Source organism: Octopus sinensis, linkage group LG1 (genome assembly GCF_006345805.1).
Source record: "Octopus sinensis linkage group LG1, ASM634580v1, whole genome shotgun sequence".
In the NCBI taxonomy this organism is placed as follows: domain Eukaryota; kingdom Metazoa; phylum Mollusca; class Cephalopoda; order Octopoda; family Octopodidae; genus Octopus; species Octopus sinensis.
Window position 1 is genome coordinate 59,348,620 of NC_042997.1, and position 22,770 is coordinate 59,371,389.

General features: G+C 33.8%; 1 protein-coding gene across 3 annotated transcripts in view; it reads right to left on the reverse strand.

Annotated features, from left to right (window-relative positions):
• Nucleotides 1–22,770, reverse strand: part of LOC115212653 — a 219,029-nt gene that overhangs the window by 6,599 nt on the left and 189,660 nt on the right. For 2 of the 3 annotated variants that reach the window (XM_029781365.2, XM_029781366.2), the window contains one exon: nt 17,173–17,871. In XM_029781365.2, the coding sequence (XP_029637225.2) occupies nt 17,173–17,871 (699 nt within the window). Of the gene's footprint in view, nt 1–17,172; nt 17,872–21,602; nt 21,737–22,770 lie in introns of those variants that run through there. The other variant, XM_029781367.2, reaches the window with a different exon arrangement.

Genomic DNA, 22,770 nt, shown 5'->3' on the forward strand with positions numbered 1-22,770 from the left:
AAAAGAGCATACTGACAGTTGTAAATGATGGAGCAAATGTCAGTTAAATTTGTTAAGGATATTGTGAATATTTATTGTGTTATGCATATGGACTTCATTTCCTTTTTTGTGATGCTCTTTACAAGGAAATATTGGGACGATGCATAATTATAGCAGCATTTTTTCAACAAAAACAATAATAACATGTAACAAAAACATCTTTAAATGATTATTCTGGAGCATATACAACCATCTACTTCAATTACTACTTCTCATTTGCTTGTCAGACAGTCATACCATCATTTAAAGATGTGTTTGTTAAATATTGTTACTGTTTTTGTTGAATAAAATTTGTTGAAAAATAAGCTGCAACAATTATGTACCAACCCAATAGTAATGCATCTAGTTTAACAAATGACTACTACAATGATGACAAATTTGAAAGAACATTTGAGGATAATTATCAAAATGTAGATTCAGAAATTACAGATGTAGTTAATTATATTATAGTTAGTAACTATATAATTATGTAAATTTTCAGCAAATTGAACTTACTGAGATACTCCCTAGTGCAGAAGACTAGACCTACTGAAGAAAATTCAAACATTGTGATGTCATAAAAACTGAGAACAATTGTCAGTTTATTTTGTAGGCCTCCAATAAAAAAAAAAAAGTATGGTCAAGAATCGCATTTAGTAAATGATACCTAGAAATGATGGAATAGTTTATTTACAATGTTAGAATGATTTCCATTTCTTCAAAGCTATACTGCAAAAGTTATGATTGATGTCAAACGATCTCTTGGTTTTACAGATGATGACTTTAATACTCTACATACTGTTGTATCAGCAGTATGCCCAGTTAAAATTGGAATATAAAAAACTAGGATGAAAGGATTCAACGGTATATTTATTTTTATTTTAGGAGAATTGAATCGACAAAATATACAAAAAAAAAAATAAAAATGTGATTGGATTGATGATGTAGCTAAATAGTCCTCTTTGTTTAATTTTGAATGTACATGGTTCATTTCTAATTTTGCCTTCAGAAACTTCACTACAAAATATCACAAAAAGACTACATGTTAGAAGAAGCCTCTTCTAATTCTCAATCCAAATCCATGATAATTTAAGCATCAACTCCAACAAAAATGTCTCTTGTGTAGAGATTAAATGTTGCTATTGACAAAGCTGTTGTAAACCAATAATCCTACAATCCAAAAGACATTGTTAAAGAGCAAGATCTTTGAAATTAATGGACATAGCTCTGTTACTCTTCCTTATCCTTAGTACTATTCATCCAGATCCCAATGAAGCAAAGATAGCCATTCCTGCAGTTGGGTCTTTTATTACCAAATTACAACCAAGTTCGTGCAACAATATCAGCAATACATACTACTTGAGAAAATAATTTTTTTTTTTATATATATAAACTTGGGCAACTGTAATTGGACACACATGCGTGCGCGCACACGCACGCACGCACGCACACACACACACACACACACACACACACACACACACACACACAGCAACATGCAAGCAATGTTACAAAGTAATGTTGTGAATAAAGTTAAGAGTACACTCAGTACATTATGTAGAGTAAACATTTTATAGTTGAAGTTACTGTTTCTCCAAGTACTTCAAGTTTCATCCTGGAACAAATAACAATGTGTGTGTGTGTGTGTGTGGTTGTGTGTGTATACATACATACACAACATGTATCTAGAAATGAAGAATAAAGCATTTCTTTTTCCATTATAATAAGTAAATAGATCTTTACATGTTAGCTCTGTGTAAATGACTCCAATTAATCAAACAGTGAAATGAGAAATTCATCGTACAAGATAAGATCGGTGCTTGTTTTCCCCTACACCACACACACACACTGATGCATAATTTATCTGATACAGACCTTGAGATTTGAACTTGCAGTTCTAAATCCTGAGACAGCTCATACAATTTCATTGAATTAACAAACTTTCCATACTAAGCTATTACTCTCTAGTTAGTCATCAATTGAGATATGAAATTTGTTGTGATGACCTGATAAGCTTTATACTTCAACTGCTGACAAAATAACTCTTCAAGAGTCACCAAAATTGTAGGTATGTGTGTATGTATTATAGTTGTAGAGCTTGTCAATGAATCTGTTTTGTTTCCAAATATTGACAAAGAAAGTACATTTCAAAATTTCAAGTACAATATAAATAAGTGCCAGTATCAAACTTGAGATAAGTGGTGTAAAAATAAAAGAAAATCCTGACTAGAATATTAAATTTATGGCATTGTTTTTTGTTTTCCTAAGTATTCATTCAATAGCAAAATTTTTTCTAAGCCTGTTTATAATCCCCGTGATCAACCTACTCAATGGCAACAACTTTCTGGGAGATAATACCCAACCATCAAGTCGTCAATGGGAGTGTTTCAACAATTGGTTAAGTGATAATACAATGTCTTTCAAGTACTACAATACTTATGTTTACTATCAACAATTTCACAGACTCAATAAGAGCATCTCTTGTGATGTTTCAATAAAGTAGGAAAGATGGTTTAGTAGTGAGAATGACACAATACTTTAGACAATAGCAGAGAAATATGCTGGTTTGCAAACAGTCAAATTAGGACCAGAGTCTGAACAAATATGGAAAAAAGACTACTATTCAGGAAATCATACAGATCAAAGAAATATTAAACTAAAGCTGATACTCAAAGAGGTAATTATTTAGGAATACTTATTTCATTTGGAGTAGTATGGGGTGTCAGAAGGACTGGGAAGTTGATTTCAAATTGTATTTGAAGGTGAATCAAAGTATATAATATACACTATGGAATTTAGCATACTGAGCAACTATCTGTAGATAGTATACATCTTATCACTAAATCATATGTGATTTGAATTTAAAGAATAAACAATAAAATTTTTTTATGAAAAGGCTTATGGGAAAGCACAGAGGTTGAGAGAGTCAATATTTTAAAGTCAATCTGCCAAATTGATTATCTACTTCAAAGTTATACCTCTAGTTCTGGTATAAAAGATAATTATATGGCATAATAGCATATTGTTGTTAGAGTATATCAGTGAAAAGACAGATAACTTAAATTTCATGAGCAGCTGGGGAATTAGTAATACTTGTCAAAAGTTTTAAAATACCATAATTCAAGATGGTGATACTAGTGAGAGGGAGAAAAAAAAACCCTCATACATTTAATATATGTGACTATGAAAGATAAATATGTATGTATGCACACACACACACACACAACAGGCTTCTTCTAGTTTCTATTTACCAAATTTCTCAAGGATTTGGTTGACCCAAGGCAGAATACAGTTGCTCAAGGTGCCACACAATAGGACTGAAACCGGAACCATGTGGTTAGGAAAGAAACTTCTAGCTGCACAGCTATGCCTGCAGTAAAATTTTTGGAATTTTGAACTCCATAGCAAATAAACAGATGGTTGACATTGTGTTGTCCATACCAGGGATATTCTCTCATTAAACATCCTCCTATTTGTGATGTAGTTTACTTGCTCTGCTTGGACCAGAGTATAGAGATATTCTCCCTAAATATACACACTGAGTCAGGTATAAGGAGCAAGCAACAGCACAAAAAGAGGGACTAAAACAACCAAGTGAAGGCATTAGTAATATATCAGTGTACAATAAGAATTTCTCATCTCAGAAATTCAGAGAAAATTTGTAGAAAGATGTATTCAGAAACTTTGAGTCCTTACATCCTGTTTCGTTTAAGGGGAAAAGTTAAATTATACCACTCAATGAGACACTAGTCTGTTATTGATAATAACACTCCCGAAAGATCTGGAATATGTTCTTAACAGGTCAAATAATTTGAAGTACATAAAGTTAGGTAACAAAAGTATCAGCTATGGATTTGAACTAAAAATTCAATAGTTGGCTGTCCAATAATTTATTTTCTTAGTCATTTTACTTCTACTAAATCAAGATCAGTTAACCTCAGGTTGGTTATTTGACCTGCTAGAAATAAGAGCCAACCCTCCTTCAAACACACTATATTGTCTTTGATAAAGGAAGAGCATTTTAAATAATAAACTTTCTGGCACACAGGAAAAATAGGATGGTCATGGCTAGAATACCTTTGACCATAAGCTTGTATGATCAATGATAACTTGGACTAAACATCAATATTAACATCACTTGCCTAGTTAGGACACAAACATGCTTGTATGGAAAATTCATAAGTTCATAAAGAAATTTCATTTTAACTCCCAATGCTGAAAAAAAAAAAAAAAAGCTAGTGGGCCCAACAAATCAATGATACATTATCCTTTGGCAGGACTCATAATGTGGTGTCTTGTATAAAGTGATCTGATTCAACCACACTACTTTATGAATAATCCAACCTCAAGCTATTATATGTTACACAATATCCTAAAGACAAGATATCTTACTTCCTCCCATATGTTCAAAAAGCGAAATAAAGTTAGTAGTGATGAAAAGGAGAGAGCTGAAATTCAGCCCTTCGTCAGAGAATATCTTTTTATTTTTATACACACACACACACACACACACATATCTATATATACTAGCAGAGATACCTTGTCAAGCCAGTAAGTTATGGGGATGTAAATAAACCAACAGCAGTTGTCAAGTAGTGATGAGGGAGAAACACAGACACACACTTACATATATATACATATACAATTGATTTCTTTCAGTTTCTGTCTACGAAATCCACTCGCAAGGCTTTGGTTGGCCTGAGGCTATAGCATAAGACACATACCAAGTTACCACACAGTGGGACTGAACCCAGGATCATGTGCTTTGGAACCAAGTTTTTTTACCACACAGCCACACCTGCACCTACATATATATGTATGTGTGTGTGTGTGTGTGTGTGTGTGTGTGTGTGTGTGTGTGTGTGTATATACATATATATATGTATGTATAAATATATGTATGCATGTATGTGTATATATATGTGTACATATTACATATATATATGTATAATATACATCTATAATATGTATGTATGGATGAATGTGAGATAATAGTTTCACATTAATAGTTTCAATATTAATAGTTAAACAATTAAAGTGAAAGTACCTGACATTACAATAGAGAGATATTCTTGTTTCACTTTTGACACGAAATACTGAAATAGTAGAAGAGATAAGAGATTGCTCTGGGCTTGCATTAGGCAAGAAGTTGAAAATGTTTTGGCCCATTTCACTACATGGATCCTAAGTAAGGCATGTGTAAAATTTGAATGAAATTGGTTGTGTAGTTTTCGAGTTTTAGGGATTCACATAGACAGACACACAGATACATGCTCATCTTTGTATATGTAGATGACAAAGATGCCTATTATTTTCAGTATGTGCATAACTACTTATGTCAGACACAAATAGTGATTATATATATATGGACAGGAACAAAAATACTAAAAACAAAATCAAAATAAGAGCTTGAAAAAAATAATGAAGTAATGTTTTTTAATAATGGCTTATATAGCAGGATAAATTTGGAAGTGCAGCAGTAATTGATAAACAAGACATATTTTGAAGGAGAAGGTCAACAGAATAGATAGATTGATAGATAGCTAGAAGAATAAATTAACAAATGTGGGTCATTCTTTATTGAAGCAGTTATATACATTAGATGTAAAATTCAGAACACAGAACTCATTGATTCGCTGCTGTAGATACTTCAGCACATAGACAACATGGAACTCATCTACATCTATATATACATTTCTAGTTAGTTAGTGTTTTCTGCATATGTTTGTGCATCAGGAATTAGTTCTCCTTCATTGTTCTTGACCAACTGTGTTTTCCTAGTGTCTGTAGACAGCTTTAAGGTCCTCTCAAAAAAGCTCAGCATCTTGTGGCCTGTGATCTAATTACCTTCTCCTTTCATCTATTTAAGTGCCTTTCCTAATTTTTTGTATGTCAATGATCTGCTTACATACAAGGCATCATGGCCAGCTAGTTGTATTCTTTGTCCCACATGTGTGTGAGCATGTATGCACACTAGCCTCTTTACTACAAGCATACAACCTTTGTACAATGCAGTTCAGCATGTATTTATTTCCCAGCATTTTAGTAAAGCAGTTCAGATTTAAATGCAGTAAAATTTCGTAAGCAAAATTTTGCATGCATTTTGTTCTATTAAGTCATCCAACCTGCTAGAAATAACAGTGAATTCTCACTTAAATCACACCCTACTATCTGTAAAAATGACACACTAGATAATATAGTTTCCCCAGGTTATCAAGAAGTATCTGAAGCCAAATAACGACAATGACTTATGAAATAAGTTGCTGTTAGTTAAGCGAATATAGTATCAGCCTAATGGATGTCTTCTCATTGTCCCATTGCATTAAATCCATGCTTTAAGTACTTAACTCTCATTTGTTCAGTTTCCCTAAACATATATGAATTTCAAATTTTGGCACAAGGTCAGCAATTTCTGGAAGGGGACAAGTTGATTACATTGATCCCAGTGCATGACTGGTACTTATTTTGACTACAAAAGGATGAAAAGCAAAGCTAACTTTGATGGAATTTGAACTGAGAACGTGAAGACAGACAAAATGCCACTAAACATTTTGTCCATCATGCTAACAATTCTGCCAGTTTGCCACCTTAAATGTAGTATATATTGATAACTGCATCTTACCCCTAGAAAGTGCTACCTCATGGCCAAAAAAAAAAAAAAAAGAAAAAAAAAAGACAAATTAACTTACACAATAATGACCTTATTGTAGTAAGAAATAGAAAGAAGATGGTTTAATGATTTACTAAGGACTAATGTTGAGAAACCTCAGGTACAAAGGTAAGATGGATACAGATTACAGTACATAATTATGTATCCACCATCATTTTTCTTTCTTCAAATATAAAAAAATAAACATGGATACCAACAGTATAATTTCAAACAAGAAATTCTGTTAAATCTCCTACATGGGAAAAAAAAATCTGATTAAAGAAATGAAATTAAACAAGGAGTCTCTCCAGGTCAAGTTCTTTATATTGAAAAGTCATAGCTCCAGGATTGCAGGCATGTCACAAGAAAGAATCACAAGATAGATTCTTCAAACCAAGCCAACCAGCAGGAAACCTAAGGTAGACCAAGAATGAAATGGTTGGATAATAGCCATGATCTGTTAGTGTAAAGCTTAGGAATCTAGCTGGAAAATGTAATGATGGTTGCTTCTGATAGGAGGTACCTGGAGGAGGTACTTGAGGACTCTGCTCTGACAGTACTCCCAGGAATAGTAGGCGAAGAAGATTGGATGGAAGGACAAAAACTAAATGCCACAAGTGACTTCTTGCATTAGGATAAACAGCCAATAAAGGAGTCTCAATGTGATTGCTCAACTTGTTAGAGATAGGAACCAAATTTTCTTTAAAATAATACTTCAGTGACTCTCACAAGATTAAATTGGATGATATAGTTTTAGATACATGATGCTTGAATAAAAGAAGGGCTAGTTAGTGTGGAATGCTTTTGATCATAGGTCTGCAGAAAACTGCATGGCACCTTGGGCAAGTCCCTTCTACTATAGTCCCAGGCTGACTAAGGCCTTGTGAATTTATTTCATAGAGACTGAAAGAAGCCTATCATGTGTGTGTGTTAATGTCTCCTTGCCTTGATATCATGTGATAGTTGTAAATAGATGTCACTGTCATGCAATGCAAATGGTGTCCTTTATTTCCACTATCCTGTAAAAACATGTCTGGCTATGAGGAAATATTACCTAACTTGGAAAAGGTGAAGGCTGACAACAAAAAGGGCATCTGGCTGTAGAAATTCTGCCTCAGCAAAATTCTGTCTGAACCATGCAAACATGGAGTGAACATTGAAATGATGATGAATCTTTTACACTTAACCGTTTCACATTTAAACTGGCCATACCCAGATGGAATAGTTAAGTGTTTTATGTTCAAAATGGCCAGATCTGGTTTCCTATATCTACCATATAATGTCATTCTAAGATAAATAATCCCATCATTGAAATCTAAAGATAATGCATGATTAATTCAAAACAATACAAATGAATAAATGTTACATTTGACAGAGTAATCTAAATGTTAAAGGGTTAATAATGATAATTCTTTGAAACAACTCCATCATTATGGAGGAATATTATACATTGAATCAATAGCTAGGATATTACCAGGATTGTCCAATTGCTTATGAACCCTTGAGGATTACTCTTACAATTTTCATTGTACAATGCAAACTCCCAAAAGATTCACACAAATTGCATCATTACCAGACCACAGGGAGAGCAGTGAAACATTTTAACCTTTCATTGTAGACAATACTGTTAAGACATTAATCAGAGGTGGTGCCCCAGCATGGCCGCGGCCTTCAGGCTAAAAACTTTTTTAAGGATTTAAGATCAAGTTATTTACCGAATAAGTACAATTCTGAAATACTGTCACTGTATTGTGTCTCTTATTTTTGTATGGGAATTCCGAGTTAACAAGTTAAGAACCTGTATAAAGGGGATGAGGGAGGCATGAGATTAAGTACTCCAGCCTATAAAACATTGCAATAGAAACAGAAATCTCAGTAGCAACTACAGAAATAAAAGGTCTTTGCTTGACAGGGGAGAAACAACAGTAGGAGGACACATGAAGGAACCTGGTGAAAACTTTTGAGAAATCAGGTCAAAGATAAATCTCCTGTTGATAAAAGCAACAGAAATTGTAAAAGGGTAAGCAAGGTATCCCAATTAATGAAAGAGAAGAGAAAATCTGTAATTTAAGTGTTAGGAACCTGTAAGAGTTGCTAGAATGAAAGTGGAGTGATAAAACTGGTTTGTAGTGAACGTAAAAAGTAGGACAGCATGGAAGGTGTGGTTATTATGATGATACCAGGGTAGCAAAAGCATTTTTCAAATGGAAACTCATATTGTGAGTGCAAGATTCAATACAGAAAGTTGATAGCAGTTATCCAGGTCTATGCTCCTACAAATAACATGGACCAAAAGGAGAAAGAATTTTGACAAATGCTGTCATCAAGAGAGTGAAAAGAGAAAGGTTATTAAGTAATTTGAGTATGAAATTAGGAAGTGACAAGAAAGGAAAAGAATTTTACACAAGCTGGAGTGCTTTTAATGATATATCTATAAAAAGTAGCACATTTCCCCATAACAAAATCTACTAAGTGATATGGATGCCACTGGACATGAAAACAGAACACCAAATAGTCCACATTATCATCTTCAGAAAAAAGAGCACAACTTGATTAATACCTGATGAAAGGAGTGGTATGGCATTAGATTGTTATTTAATGCTAAGAAGGCAGGATCACTACTGCACCAGACAAATTACTTAGTGGCATTTCTTCCAACTTTACGTTCTGAGTTCAAACACTGCTGAGGTTGACCTTGCTTTACATCTTTTCAAGATCAATAAAAGAAATACCAGTTGAGCACTGAGGTCGATATGATTAACTTCCTCCACATTCAAATTTGCTGGCCTTGCGCCAAAATAAAATATTATTTAGTGCTAAGTCAAAATAAACAGAAGAGTCTTTGAAGATATGAGCAATAAACTGCACTATAAACACAACAGTCAGAAGATGAAAGAAAACAACATAAAAGTATGTTATCAGAGAACTTCAGAAAAATTTATAAAAGCAATTGATGGGAAAAATAAATCTACAGTTAGATATTTCTGGAAAAAAATTCAACATTATGGATACAGTAAATAATATTAGTTACATCATGGGTTGAAGAGAAACCCTGAGCTGTAAAAATCATGTGGCCAAACTGTATCTGTGATTTGGCAGGTTTTTCTACCAGCAGAAACTCTACATCAAGCTTAGGAGATATTGTGGCACTGTCAGCTGATGCAGGGTTGAAAAAGCTGTAGAAACTAATATGGTTGAGTTGCTAGGGTCCCAAAGAGAAACTTTGTCTAATGAACAGCTGATGATACTAGAAGAGTAAGCTTCAGTCAGAAGAAGGCATTCGACCATTACACTTCAGTTGAGTACATAGGATATGACTAAAGGGTTGTGCATTATTATAGAGGTTTGCAAGTCTTTAGTGAGAACGAATCTAATCGTGAAAGTGACATAAAAATTACAAGGTATTTACAACAAGCTTAGCTGATGATGATGACCGGCAGAGAGGAAGAGATTATCCCGTTTTCTTCCAGTGACTCCCATTGTCCCACCATCACTTATTACACAGAAATCAACACCATTTGTGGTGAGTGTCCACTGTACTACGGAATTACTATATGTTTATCTATTCCCCTGATGCATATCTCTTCAAATGTTTGTGTATACATATTGTACTGCGAGTGTTAAAAAGAATATTTTCATGTCGAAAAAGTGGTTGTACTGTGTTTTCCCTCTCCAAAAAATTCTTCGGAATGATTCTTAATTTATAACATGGAAATCGATGGAAAATAGGTTTCGCGTCAAATAGGCTACTGCAAAATTTGCAGGAACGCAGAAATCCATTATGCAAGGGATGTCTGTAGGTGATAGTGGAATGATGAACACACACACACTGAATGTGAAATAAGGACGTGTTTACACAAACGTACATACACTTGGCATGCATACAAACAGTAAAAACAAGCCAACACTTGCTTAAGCTGCTTGAAATAGCAGCCGAAAACTCCCTCAGATCATATTCTTCTGCTTTAAAAAAGAAAGAGAAATTGGATAATAGAAAGTTAGAAGAATTAAACCTGGAAAAAGGGAGATATGATCATACCAAGAATAATTTTGATAAGATATTTACTTGGTGAGGGTTAACTAGGAACTAAACGATAAGCACTTCTGAAGGGTACGTGGTCGAGCGAGTGTGTGTGTGTGTGTTCCCAGGTCAACTCTGATCGAGCAGAACTATAATCAAATGCATTCAAACCGTGACCACTACGTATTTTAAGAAGTATGTTTAGGACTCTATTGTCCAATGTGTCCTTTAAACGGGGAGGGTATGATTTGTAGGAGATTTAGCTGCTACTTTTAATAGGTCGAGCGAACAGGTGTGGTGTAATGGTTGTGTGCTTGACACACACAGGAAGAAAAAAATCTAAAAAAACAAATGCAGAAAAAAGTAGAAGCTCAGTTTCTTTTTATATTATTGATAAATAGAAGATGGTGGAACGAATTTTGTTTACATTATATATATATATATATATATATATATATATATATAGATGAGAGAGAGGGGGAGGGGGAAACGACCTGTATATATATATATATGAGAGAGAGGGAGGGGGGGAACGACTAGAAGCACACGTGAAGATAAACAGACATAGAAGAGAAGCTAAAGAACAAGAGACAGATAGTGAGTCAAAGCAACACATACATTCTCTCTCTCTCTCTCTTTCTCCCCCCCCTTCATCCGGTATTTACGTCCTATTTATAGATAAAAGAATCTCTTATCAATTAACCATTATTGTGAAGAACGTATTTCAAAACAAAAGCCCAGTTTAACCCCCGCGATGGACCCTATCCTAATCACATCGTGCCCATTTTAAACAATAATTCTTGTCTGTCCAAGAAAAGGATTCCAACTGAATATATAGGCAAAAAAAAGACGTTTCATTATGTGGTCACTTAAATCATTTGAGAATGTATGATGGAAAGAAAAACTGACTATCATAGCAGTATTTAGATTTACGATATAGCTGAGTTAGAATTATAAATCTAACTAAAAGAAATCGATAAATTTTCTTAAATATAACCCTGCCAAGTCTCATGTCGATTGGTGGTGGTCGCAACGGTTAGAGCAGTCAGGCCAAAATAAAAATAAAAAACGAAAGAGAAAAAGGCCACCCACCTGTCCGTGTGTGCCTTGAGAACTGAGAACTGCTGTTGGAGAATAGTTGAAACACTTGTATGTGTGTGATTATAGCAGTCCTACTACAGCTACAACTTGTAGTAATATCACGACTACTAATAATAACGGTGAATAAATATTGGTTGTGATGATAGTAGTAGTAGTAGTTGTAGTAGAAATAGTGATTTTTTTAGCAACGCCTTGTAGCTGCGTAGGTGATACTGCAAATAGTCATGTTAGATTGTGCAGCAACAGTAAACGTAGTAGTAGTAGTAGTAACAATGACGGTGACTATAAACAGCGTAGGTGGTAATAGTAACCGTAGGGGGTACTCATAGCAATATTATGAGTAGTAGCGCCAATAGTAGTAGCAGAAGTAGTAGTAACAATAATGTTTTCTAATACAGGCACACAGGCTGAAATCTGGAGGAGGGGAATAGACGATTAAACTAACCCTAGTATTTGACTGGTACTTTATTTTATGAATTACCCCCACCTCCTGCTCCTGACGGATAAAAGACAAAATTGAACTCAGTGGAATTGGAACTCTAGAAGGTTAAAGAGCCAGAAGAAATACCGCAAGGTATTTTGTCCGATGCTTAGCAATCTTAGGGATAACAGTAATGGCATAGATAATTAATAAGTTGGTGCCTGGTGGTGGTGGTTAACTGACTACTATTTCTTTTCTGAGTGGTTGAGAAGTCCACCTCTCTATCACAGGTTTCTGAGTTTGGGGACAAGTGTCTTCTCTACAAACCAGGTCAACCAAACCTTGTTAATGAAATTGGGTAGAGAAGCAGTTGGATAGATTATTGCTAATTCAAGTCGCCAATCTTGTCACACAGTCATGCTCTGTTCTGTACATCAAGAGTATAAGTCTATGGAATATTTGGTAGTTCTATTGAACAAATTACAGGAATCCGTGTTCAATGAAAGATGTGCGATACATTCACACACAGATATTGTACTTATCTATGTAAATAATTATACAGGGAAATGAAGCTATAGTAACAGTTGGACACGTCGGAAATAGGAAGAGTGAAATAAGAGCAGGGAATCAATAGAAATAGAAAATAAAGAGAAATATACTATGTAAAGGAAGAAAAATGAGAGAGAAAAGTAAATAAGGAAAAAGAAAAAAAAAGCAAAACCAGAATGGAAGCAGGGTAGAGAGATAGAGAGAGAGAGATGAGAGAAAAGAGAAGATAGTGAAGGAAGAAAGTCGAGAGAATGACAGTGGGGATGGTGGAATGTTACATCATTTTAGAGATAAAATACTGCAGCTGCTTGGAAGAAGAAAGGACTCTTATATGAAGTAAATTATGGTGTGTTAGAGTGAGAAGTAGAGAGATAGAGAAAGAGAGCAAGGTGTGGGGTGAGGTTTACAAAGAACAAACAGAATCAAAGGAGTAAAAGTAAACATTAAGAAAAAAACCCCCCCAAAAATAAAGCTTGATTTTCCAACCACATGACCAGAAGTTCTAATATTGTTATAATTACTAAGTGATGCCAACTCCTCCCAGGTAAAGCAAATCAGTTTCCATTCCTGTTTGATGGTTAGTAGTAAGAATTACTCCAAATTATACAATATATATATATGTGTGTGTGTGTGTGTGAAGAAATAAGTTCAAAAAAGAACAATTCAAACTTTTTGAGAGGTCCAAAAAGAGAGAAAAAATTATTTCTAATAAAGATTCATCATATTCATAAAAAACAGCCAGGGCAAGTAATAAGAATATTAAAATAGTTGTTGGAAAATATCGTTAAAGGTATAAATATACCATAAAGAATTATAAAAAAATGGAGGAGAAAAAGATGTTGCATCAAAATTAGATTTAATACAAATTCGGATTCATTAAATCTAATTTTGACGCAACATCTTTTTCTCCTCCATTTTTATATAGTTGTTTATGGTATATTTATGCCTATAACAATATATATATATATATAATATATATATATATATATATATATAGGAAGAGAAAGAGAGAGAGAGAGAGAGAGTAGGGGTACAACAAAGTACCAATGTGAATGTGTATAGAATAATATATCAGATGAATAAAGTTAAAACATGGTCTGGTTTTCACGTTTTTTATTATGGTATTTTAATATTAAAAAACAGGAAAACCAGACCATGTTTTAACTTTATTCAACTGATATGCACACACACACACATCTTGCCATTGGCTGTCCATTGCAGATTGATGATGATTGTTCTGTTCAGAAATCTCAGAACAAAATGCCTTTGGAATGGTGAGTAAGGTAGTTGGCATCATCTCTCCACTAGATTGCATCTCTGGTCCTCCACATCAAGTACTAAGTGGTACACAAGAGATCAATGAGCATGGTCAATGATGAGGCTACCCTGCAGTAGCTACTCACTCGCTAGTTGATGCCCAACCATTGTCTGATGGTACAGAGCCTTCTGCTTGGCCACAAAAGCCTTCAGGCCATTGGTTATAGACTCCTCTGCCTTGTCCATTATCCAGCATCCTGCTGCTGATGTCTTTACCATATCCCTAGCACAGGAGGTTAAGAAGGTTGTCAGCACTTGCTCAAGGTGCCACCTCTGTCTACAGCCAGTAAAACTAATCGTAACTTTCTGACTGGTTATATCCATAACTGACTGGTATATCCACAACAAAGGATATACTGCATAAAATGTCCCACCTATTTGTTCATGATGAACAGATATATTTTAGAGATAGACAAAGAGTAAAACTGATTGAGTGTATAGTACTAGAGTTATACTAGGTGAAGAGTCAACAGCATCCCATATTACCAGCACTACAATGGGTTGTATCTCATAATGGCTTGGCACCCCTAGCTCTAATTAGTCACTCTAAGCCAGTGATTCTCAACCTTGCACTATTAATCTTCACCATTTAAATGGATTTTCCAACAGACCCTAACCATGAAAAATTAATAAACCAATTTCATTAACAATCTCATTTTCCAAGTTTCATCCCTAAACTGAGCAATATGTGTAACTGAGTAATTATACATTTTACACTGCAGCGTTTTTAAAATTTTGAACACAACACGCAAACACCCCAGTATTACATTTGTAGACACAGAGAGGCCTGAAAATTCAAAGTTGGAAACCACTACCCTATTTGAAATGATGAACAGTCAAGCTACCAATCTAAAATCAAATTCAAACCTTACTGGAGCTACAGTGTAGTACTTCATAAGCAAGGCACTTTATTCTGTTAAGCTTTTGATCAATTCAAGAAAGCTATAATTTTCAGTTCAAGTAGTTGCTGTTAATAAAGCAGCCTAACTGTAAAAAATACTAGTTCTGATTTGAACAATATATCAGTATCCCCAAACTTATAGAAAAAAACATACTACAAGTATAGGTGATGGACTGGCAGACTCACCAGAACATCAGGTAAAAATACTTGTGGCATTTGGTTATTTCCCTTTATCTTCAATGTTAAAATTCTACTGAGGTCAACTTTGTCTTTCATTCTTCCAAGGTCAATAAAATAATGTACCAATCAAGTACTGATGTTGATTTAATATTCTTATAAATTCATGCTATATGTGAATGGATTTATAACAGAAGAACAAGACATAGACACACAATAAAGAAAAACGTTGCAAAAATCTCTATATAGCTTCTGACAGTACCCCACCGTGACCACAGCTTTTGGGCTGAAACTCATAAAAGAATAGCTCATAATAATGGAAAATGAAGTACTGAACTGCTTGAGTGCAAGTCTGTTTTGTAACCATGTGGGTTTGATTACACTGTATAGCACTTTTGTAATTGTCTTCTACAACAACCCCTGATTAATGACAGTAGCCATCGTGATGGTTATGATAATGACTTATTTGGGGGACAATTACAGTGATCTCAGTATTAAAAGATCAACAACTTGAAAGAGGAGCAGAAACAACAGATTTTCATGTGTGTGTGTGCATGTGAACTGAGATGAAAGCTTTCCCTTAAGCAACATACATATAACTTAGTCACATACAATAGTTATTTTTATGAACAAATTTTTAAAATTACTTTTTTAGACAAACTAAAGTTTGTCTTTTAATTATTTTTCTCTGTTGTTTGATGCCAGTGAAAAAAAAAAGTAGACAAAAAAAAAAAGAAAATGAAAACTAAATTCTCAGATTAACATTCTGTACCAGAAATAAATTTACTGTTTATTTGTTCATGCATTAGCAGCACCAAAAAGGAATACTCCCACCCAGTTAACAGGAAGACAAATTTGTATACCAAAGATGAGCTTGTTTGTTTGGATTTTACACAAAAAGAAAATGAAAGAAAAAAGAGTGGATGAAGAAGAGTAGTATGTTTAGTAAACTGTACCAATTACTATTGGCTTAAATTCAAGAGAAAGATCAGATCTGCTGTGAATTGTTTGTAAAAACACATCAGAGAGTAGATGTTATAAAATGGTGTATCTAGGGACTAGAATTGAGCAAAAATATAACTGAATCTGTCCTTTATTGAGGTCTTCTACAATGCAGATTTTTGTATAAAATGCTACCATGGTTGGAACAGGTTTAACTAAAGCTATAAACAATGAAGTATTATAATTTTTGTTACCTTTAGAGTTCAGAGAAACCTGTAAGTCTCTTAGAATCATGTTTAGATCCCAGAAACTTATCTGTGATACAGGTTTGATTCCTAGTTGAGTTACTTTGTTTCCTTTACACTTTGTAACAGCTAGCCAAAGTCTGATATGGCTCACATTTGTTAGCTTGGTCTACTGTTTGTACTATAAGGAGACTGAAACCTTCAGTGGTAATCCAAGGACATTTGAAAGGTTATAGAATAATTATATTTTGAGAAACATGCCTCATGTTAGAAGCAGATTAATACCAATAACAAAGTATTTGGATGTCCATAGGAGAGTAACTAATTCTCAGAACCAAATATATATGTTTCTAGGTTGATGATATTAAAATTTTGTTTAACCCTGAGACAGCCCAAACTGTGTTCATATTTGAATTAAATTCTCAAAATCTCATAAATGAATATGATATGTGCTAGTCAACACTAGCATAAGATATAGCAATATAAATGTTGCAGATATTTTACTAAGTCCCTCAAAATTCATAATTATATTGAAAACTAATTGAAACATTGAGTCAACTCAAAAGAAGTGTAGTCACTAAAAGGTTAAATTGCTTACTGTCTTTCTGTCAGAATCAAAATTGCACAAACATTCAGACAACTTATTCATTAACATATAAAATCAGATCAGAAACTTATTAAAATACTTCTGAGAAATCCCTTAGAATGTTGGGTTGTTAAAACAATAAATTTATTGTTTTACAATGCATTTATTGTTTGAACAATAAACATATTGTTTTACATTAGTATCCTCCTTTAATAACAACACAAAAGAACAATGTTATTACCTACCACTTCAATTTCTGTTTTAGTAGTTTTACCAGAACTGTCCAGATCTTTAGCATTTCCACAACTGTGACTTCTTCTTAAAGGTCGTGGTATCATCCGATGAAAAAAACGTCTTTTCTGTTCTTTCTTGCGGCCATCATGGCTCTTCTCCATTTTGGAGACTTGTGATTGTGGATTTTCTGAAGAATCCGGATCATCCGAACATGAGTCGGTAAAGTGCACACAATGAACTGATCCGGCACACGCCGTTATGGTGGTGGAATCTCTACACAAATACTGTCCGTTTCTGGAGATATCTTTGTCTAGTACAGAGTCAACTGAGATCTCTATAGTTGACTCATAATTTATTTCTCCACTTTTTGTTTTATGGTGATTTACTAATGTCCGATGCTTAGCTTTCCTTTTCTCCTGACAAACACATGCTTTTTTATCGTTGTGTAAGATGACTTTTCTTGGTAAATGTTCTGATGAAGAACCAATATGACATTTGTTGAGTAATTCACCTGAAATAATTGATGGTTCCAATGGGACAGATGTCTGACTAGTTGTTGTAACTTGTTGAGACCAACTTGAAGAAGCTGTGGTATTTTTATTATTGTATATTTGGGGGTTCATTAACTGTCTTATGAAATATTCCAATTCATTCTCTGTCCAACCTTTTGATCCAGAATTTGAAGATGATGAATCCTCCAGATGGACACCCTTTAAATAGAATTAAAAAAAAAAAATTAATTTGATTACATTATGTAGAAATAAAATTTTACTGACACTTAAAAATAAATATTTTTACAGTAATTAATATTTAATCAGGATGTATATAGTTGAATATATCAATAAACTCAAAGTGAAGACATTTGTACCATCTGAAATACAACTGAAATTTGAATGTGTTCCATTTAAGCAGTTGCAGAAAGAATTTCAAAGTTAAATTGACAAGAATTGATTTGGTACAGAAATCATAGGAATGCATGTTTTTCAGATTCTATATTTCAGGTAAAAACTAAAAAATTAAAAGAAAAAAAAATCTGTTTTGGCAACCAGGTAAAGACTAGTAACCACTGCAGAGTGTTTTGAAACACAATGGATTTTGTTTCATAATTATTGGTGTTTATGATGATATAAAGAGTAAAAAGTAACAGCTGTAGGTCAGAATAAACAAACTAATTGTACGTCCAGTTAATACAGGCCCTTTTAATAATCCCACATTTGAACTCTATTGAGCTGAGAGCCTTACCATGAATATCTTTCACAAGTTTCTGACTTTGTCCACTACTAAATAAGTGCATGATTTGTGATGACTTTTGCATGAATAAAAAAGATGCTAGTGAATTGCATAAAATGTGGAAGTAGTTACAATTGTTTCATATTCAAATTTGCTTACCTGAGGCCCAAATATCTCTACCTTCAACCTATCTGTGCTGTCCAGGCTATACCCTGTATTTTAACGTAGCTCTGAAATGTAGTGTCTGTACATATATAGAATTCTCTATGCACTATTCACTTCTCTCATCTGGACTTCAATTACCAATGAGCTCTAGCCACTTTGATTTAGACATCTCTGATTCAGATATCCCCCCCAACACCCAATCCATATCAAGCTATTTGACAATCTCACTTTGTACACTGATGACACCTACCTCACATTACCAATCCCACCCAGTGTGATGACTTCATCGTACTTGGGGAATTCAATGTATATAATTCCTCCGGGCCCTCACACTCCTTCCATACCAACATTGCTGGCACAGAGGCTGAATTGTTTATCATTTTGAACTGTCTGCACCATTTAATATCCATATCTCTGATAGACATACCAACACACAAAATACCATTGATCTTTTTATTACCTTCATACACATGCTTTATTCATGTATTACTAGCTTTGCACTCATTGGATTGTCCAATCACTGTTTAATAACAGCAACATACTGCACATCCTTCTACTGTACAACACTCAAACTCTTTTAATGTTTAGACTTGCTAACTGGTCAGAGTTCCTCCAGTTCTATGCAGACAATCCCTGGCAGCAAATGTGTTTCATACTCAACCCATTTAAGACAACTAAGTGCTTGACTGAAACTATTCTCTGAAGTTTGTCCAAATCCCCAAATAGTATTTAATTGCTCAGTTTAATACAACAACCTGAACTGTGGTGCTTTTAGCAGTGACAGAGATCTTCTCTCCCTCTGTTACACCAGTCTCGGAGGTCTTGTAAAGCAGGGATCCTCTGTCACAGGGCTATGGATCATTTGGTACTGGGCCACAAAGAAGAATAAATTTGTAAATTTTATTTCCATTTTATTGACTATCACAATTTTCAAAGTGTTTTTGTATTATATATGTAATAATTTATTGGGTTTTGTTATGAATGTGATACCCTGTCTGTTGAGAAACTGTTTTGCATGAAACTTGTCTGTGGTGCAAAAATGGTTGGGGTCTGCTGCTATAAAGGGTTCATGGGCACTACCTTTCCTCCGTACTATAATAATAATAATAATAATAATAATAATAATAATCGACCCAACATTCAACTGGTACTTATCTTATCAACCCTGAAAGGATGAAAGGCAAAGTCGACCTAAGTGGAATTTGAACTCAATGTAAAAGCAGATGAAAAGCTAAGTATTTTGTCCAGTGTGCTAACAACTCTCAGTTTACAGCCTTAATAACAACAACAACAAATATTTTCAAAAATGGTGTTGTGTTGCAACAGAACATATAAAGAACACTGTCTGCAATTTCCCCGCCACCATAAAACCTGCAAAACTACCATCAGAAATGCAAGAGGATGCTTTTGTGTATTGCATAGCAGACAAAATGAGGTAAGCAAGATTATAAACGTTGCCTTGAGGCACAGTAGTATGAATCATTATATATTACATATGCCACTCAGACAGGGGACTGAGGCAGTCATCTTGATTGTAATATCTGGTGAAATTCACTGTTTGTGTTTTGCAATTAACTTAAAAAAAAACAAACAAACAAAAAAAAAACTGAGAAATTTGGTGATTTAACAAGGAAACCGAATCAAAATAAAATTGGTGTTTGGAACATAACAAAAGGGACTTATGTATACAAAATTATGATGGGATTATATGAATACTTTAACATAAGAAATTTTATTATAGACCCAGAGAGACTCTCATACAGATTAGTATCAAAGAAGTCAAGTGTTTGGTAAGAAATATATATAAGATGAAAAATACATGGCTTTGAGTTCAGTCCCACTGCATGGCACCTCTGGCAAGTGTCTTCTACTACAGCTCATTGTTTATATAACTAATAATTGACTTTTACTGGGCTTCATGGTTTGATATCAAAATAAATAAATAAATAAATAAAAGAAAAAGCTATCATCACTCAATCAATCCTTGCCTACATTATTGATTGATATTTTACAGACTTAAAAGAATTTGAAACCCAGAACAGTGAGGCATCAAACTAGGTACAGTATAGCAAAGCTTTCCAGACCGGCATTTGACAATCTCAACTGTTTCCGCCAACCTGATATTACAAATTATGAATAAACAACAACAACAATAATAATAATCACTAACTGAATTATTGATTATATTTTGCATGGGAAGAGAACCCACAAGACCCTTTTATTCAAAAAAGGGATAGTGATATAGCTGATTGAAATCAGGGCTTAATATTACTGATGGTAAAATTTTATCCAAGAGCAACAAGATAGAAATGCCAAGTCAAGTCAATTCTACTATGATTTGAATGTAGAAATGTAAAGTATTTAGTTTGAGGTGTTATTTGCACTAAGTTCCACATTCCTGACAAAATTTCAAAAAATGTTTGAAGAATGATAAGATAGTATGAAGTCTTTTGCTGAAATTTACTTAAAAAAAAAAAAAAAAAAAAAAAAAAAAAATCACCCTGAGTTTATGCACATCCAACATAAAGAATTAAGATAATTAAATATATTTAAAAAAATCTAACTAGAAAAATTGATGATTAAAAGAATATTTATACAATGTGTTGAATATTCATTGTGGTAGATGCACATTAAAATGACTTTGCTAAAGCAAAATTAGCTTTAAAAATACTTAATTACAAGTATTATAGAAGTAGATTAAAATATTGGAATTGACAGTCAAGAAAAAAAGAACTAAATGTATTTGAATGTTTTAAAAAAATTCTTTAAAAAAAAAAGAAAGGAAATTTAGTGAAAATCGAAATAAATGAACAAACAATGTCAAAATTGCAACTAATATAACAGACAGTTCAAAGGTTGTACTGAATGGCTACTGATTGTAGACTGACGGCAACGAAAGAGTTAAAGTAAATTATCAGGGTGCGAATTATGAATATACCAATATGGAAAATCCAGGGTTAAACTTTAGATGGAAATAAATGATAATCAATGGAAAATATTACAGATTTGAAGGGAAAACAGAATAAACACTGAAATTTTTACCAACCAGAATCAGAAATTTAAATAATACACCTTCTTTGAGACAGCACTATTATAGCAGTATGTTGGCTGATACTACAGGGGTAAGTTGGTGTATGTGTGCATGTGCATGTGTGTATGTGTGCGCGTACGTCTAAATATGTATAGACACAAAATTTGTTAGAGAGGAAAGGAAGGAGTTACTAAGCAGGGAGAGAGAGGAGAGAGACAGAGAGAAAGATAGAGAGAGAGAAGGAGAGAGATAGAGAGAGCAATATAGAAATAGAGAAAAGAGAGAAAGAGAAGGAGAGTTACAGTCAGACAACAAATGGAAAATTTCTGCCAGAACAGTTAAAGTGTGGAAGTGAATAGGAAGCAGTAAAAGAGAGACCAATATAAGAAAAAGAAGGAAGGTTAAAGAATTTGATTGATGAAGACTTTCAATGGAGGGAAATACCATATGACTGCATTGATTTATTTAATAATAATAATAATAATAATAATGGTTTCAAATTTTGGCACAAGGCCAGCAATTTTGGGGTAGGGGAGAGTGGTTTTACATTGACCCCAGTGTTTGACTGGTACTTATTTTATCGGTCCTGAAAGGATGAAAGGCAAAGTTGAATTTGAACCCAGAACATAAAGATGAATGAAATGCTACTAAGTATTTTGTCTGGTGTGCTTATGATTCTGCTTGCTTGCCACCTTATTAATAACAATAATCATTTTTACTGGAAGTACAAGGCCTCAAATTTGTGAGGAAGGGACTAGTTGATTACATCGACCCCCAATGTCTGACTGGTACTTATTTTATTGAGCCCAAAAGGAAGAATGGCAAAGACAATCTTGGTGGAATTTGAACTCAGAACATAGCAGCAGACGAAATACCGCTAAGCATTTTGCCTGGCATGCTAATGATTCTGCCAGCTTGCACCTTAATAATAATAATAATAATAATACATGAAATGGAAAGTGCAATAATGTATGAAATAAACCTCAGAGAGATGAGTTTATTGATCCATGGGCATAGTTAATTCAATTGGGTAGTTTATGAATATTACTACAAATCAGTCAGTTTCTACCCTTCTCTCATTCTATATAAACTTCATGTTTCATGCTGCAAATGAAAAAAAAATTCTTTGCAAGCAGCAGAGTGGTAGACATGGTAGAGCCTTACTTCTATGCTGATAATGCAA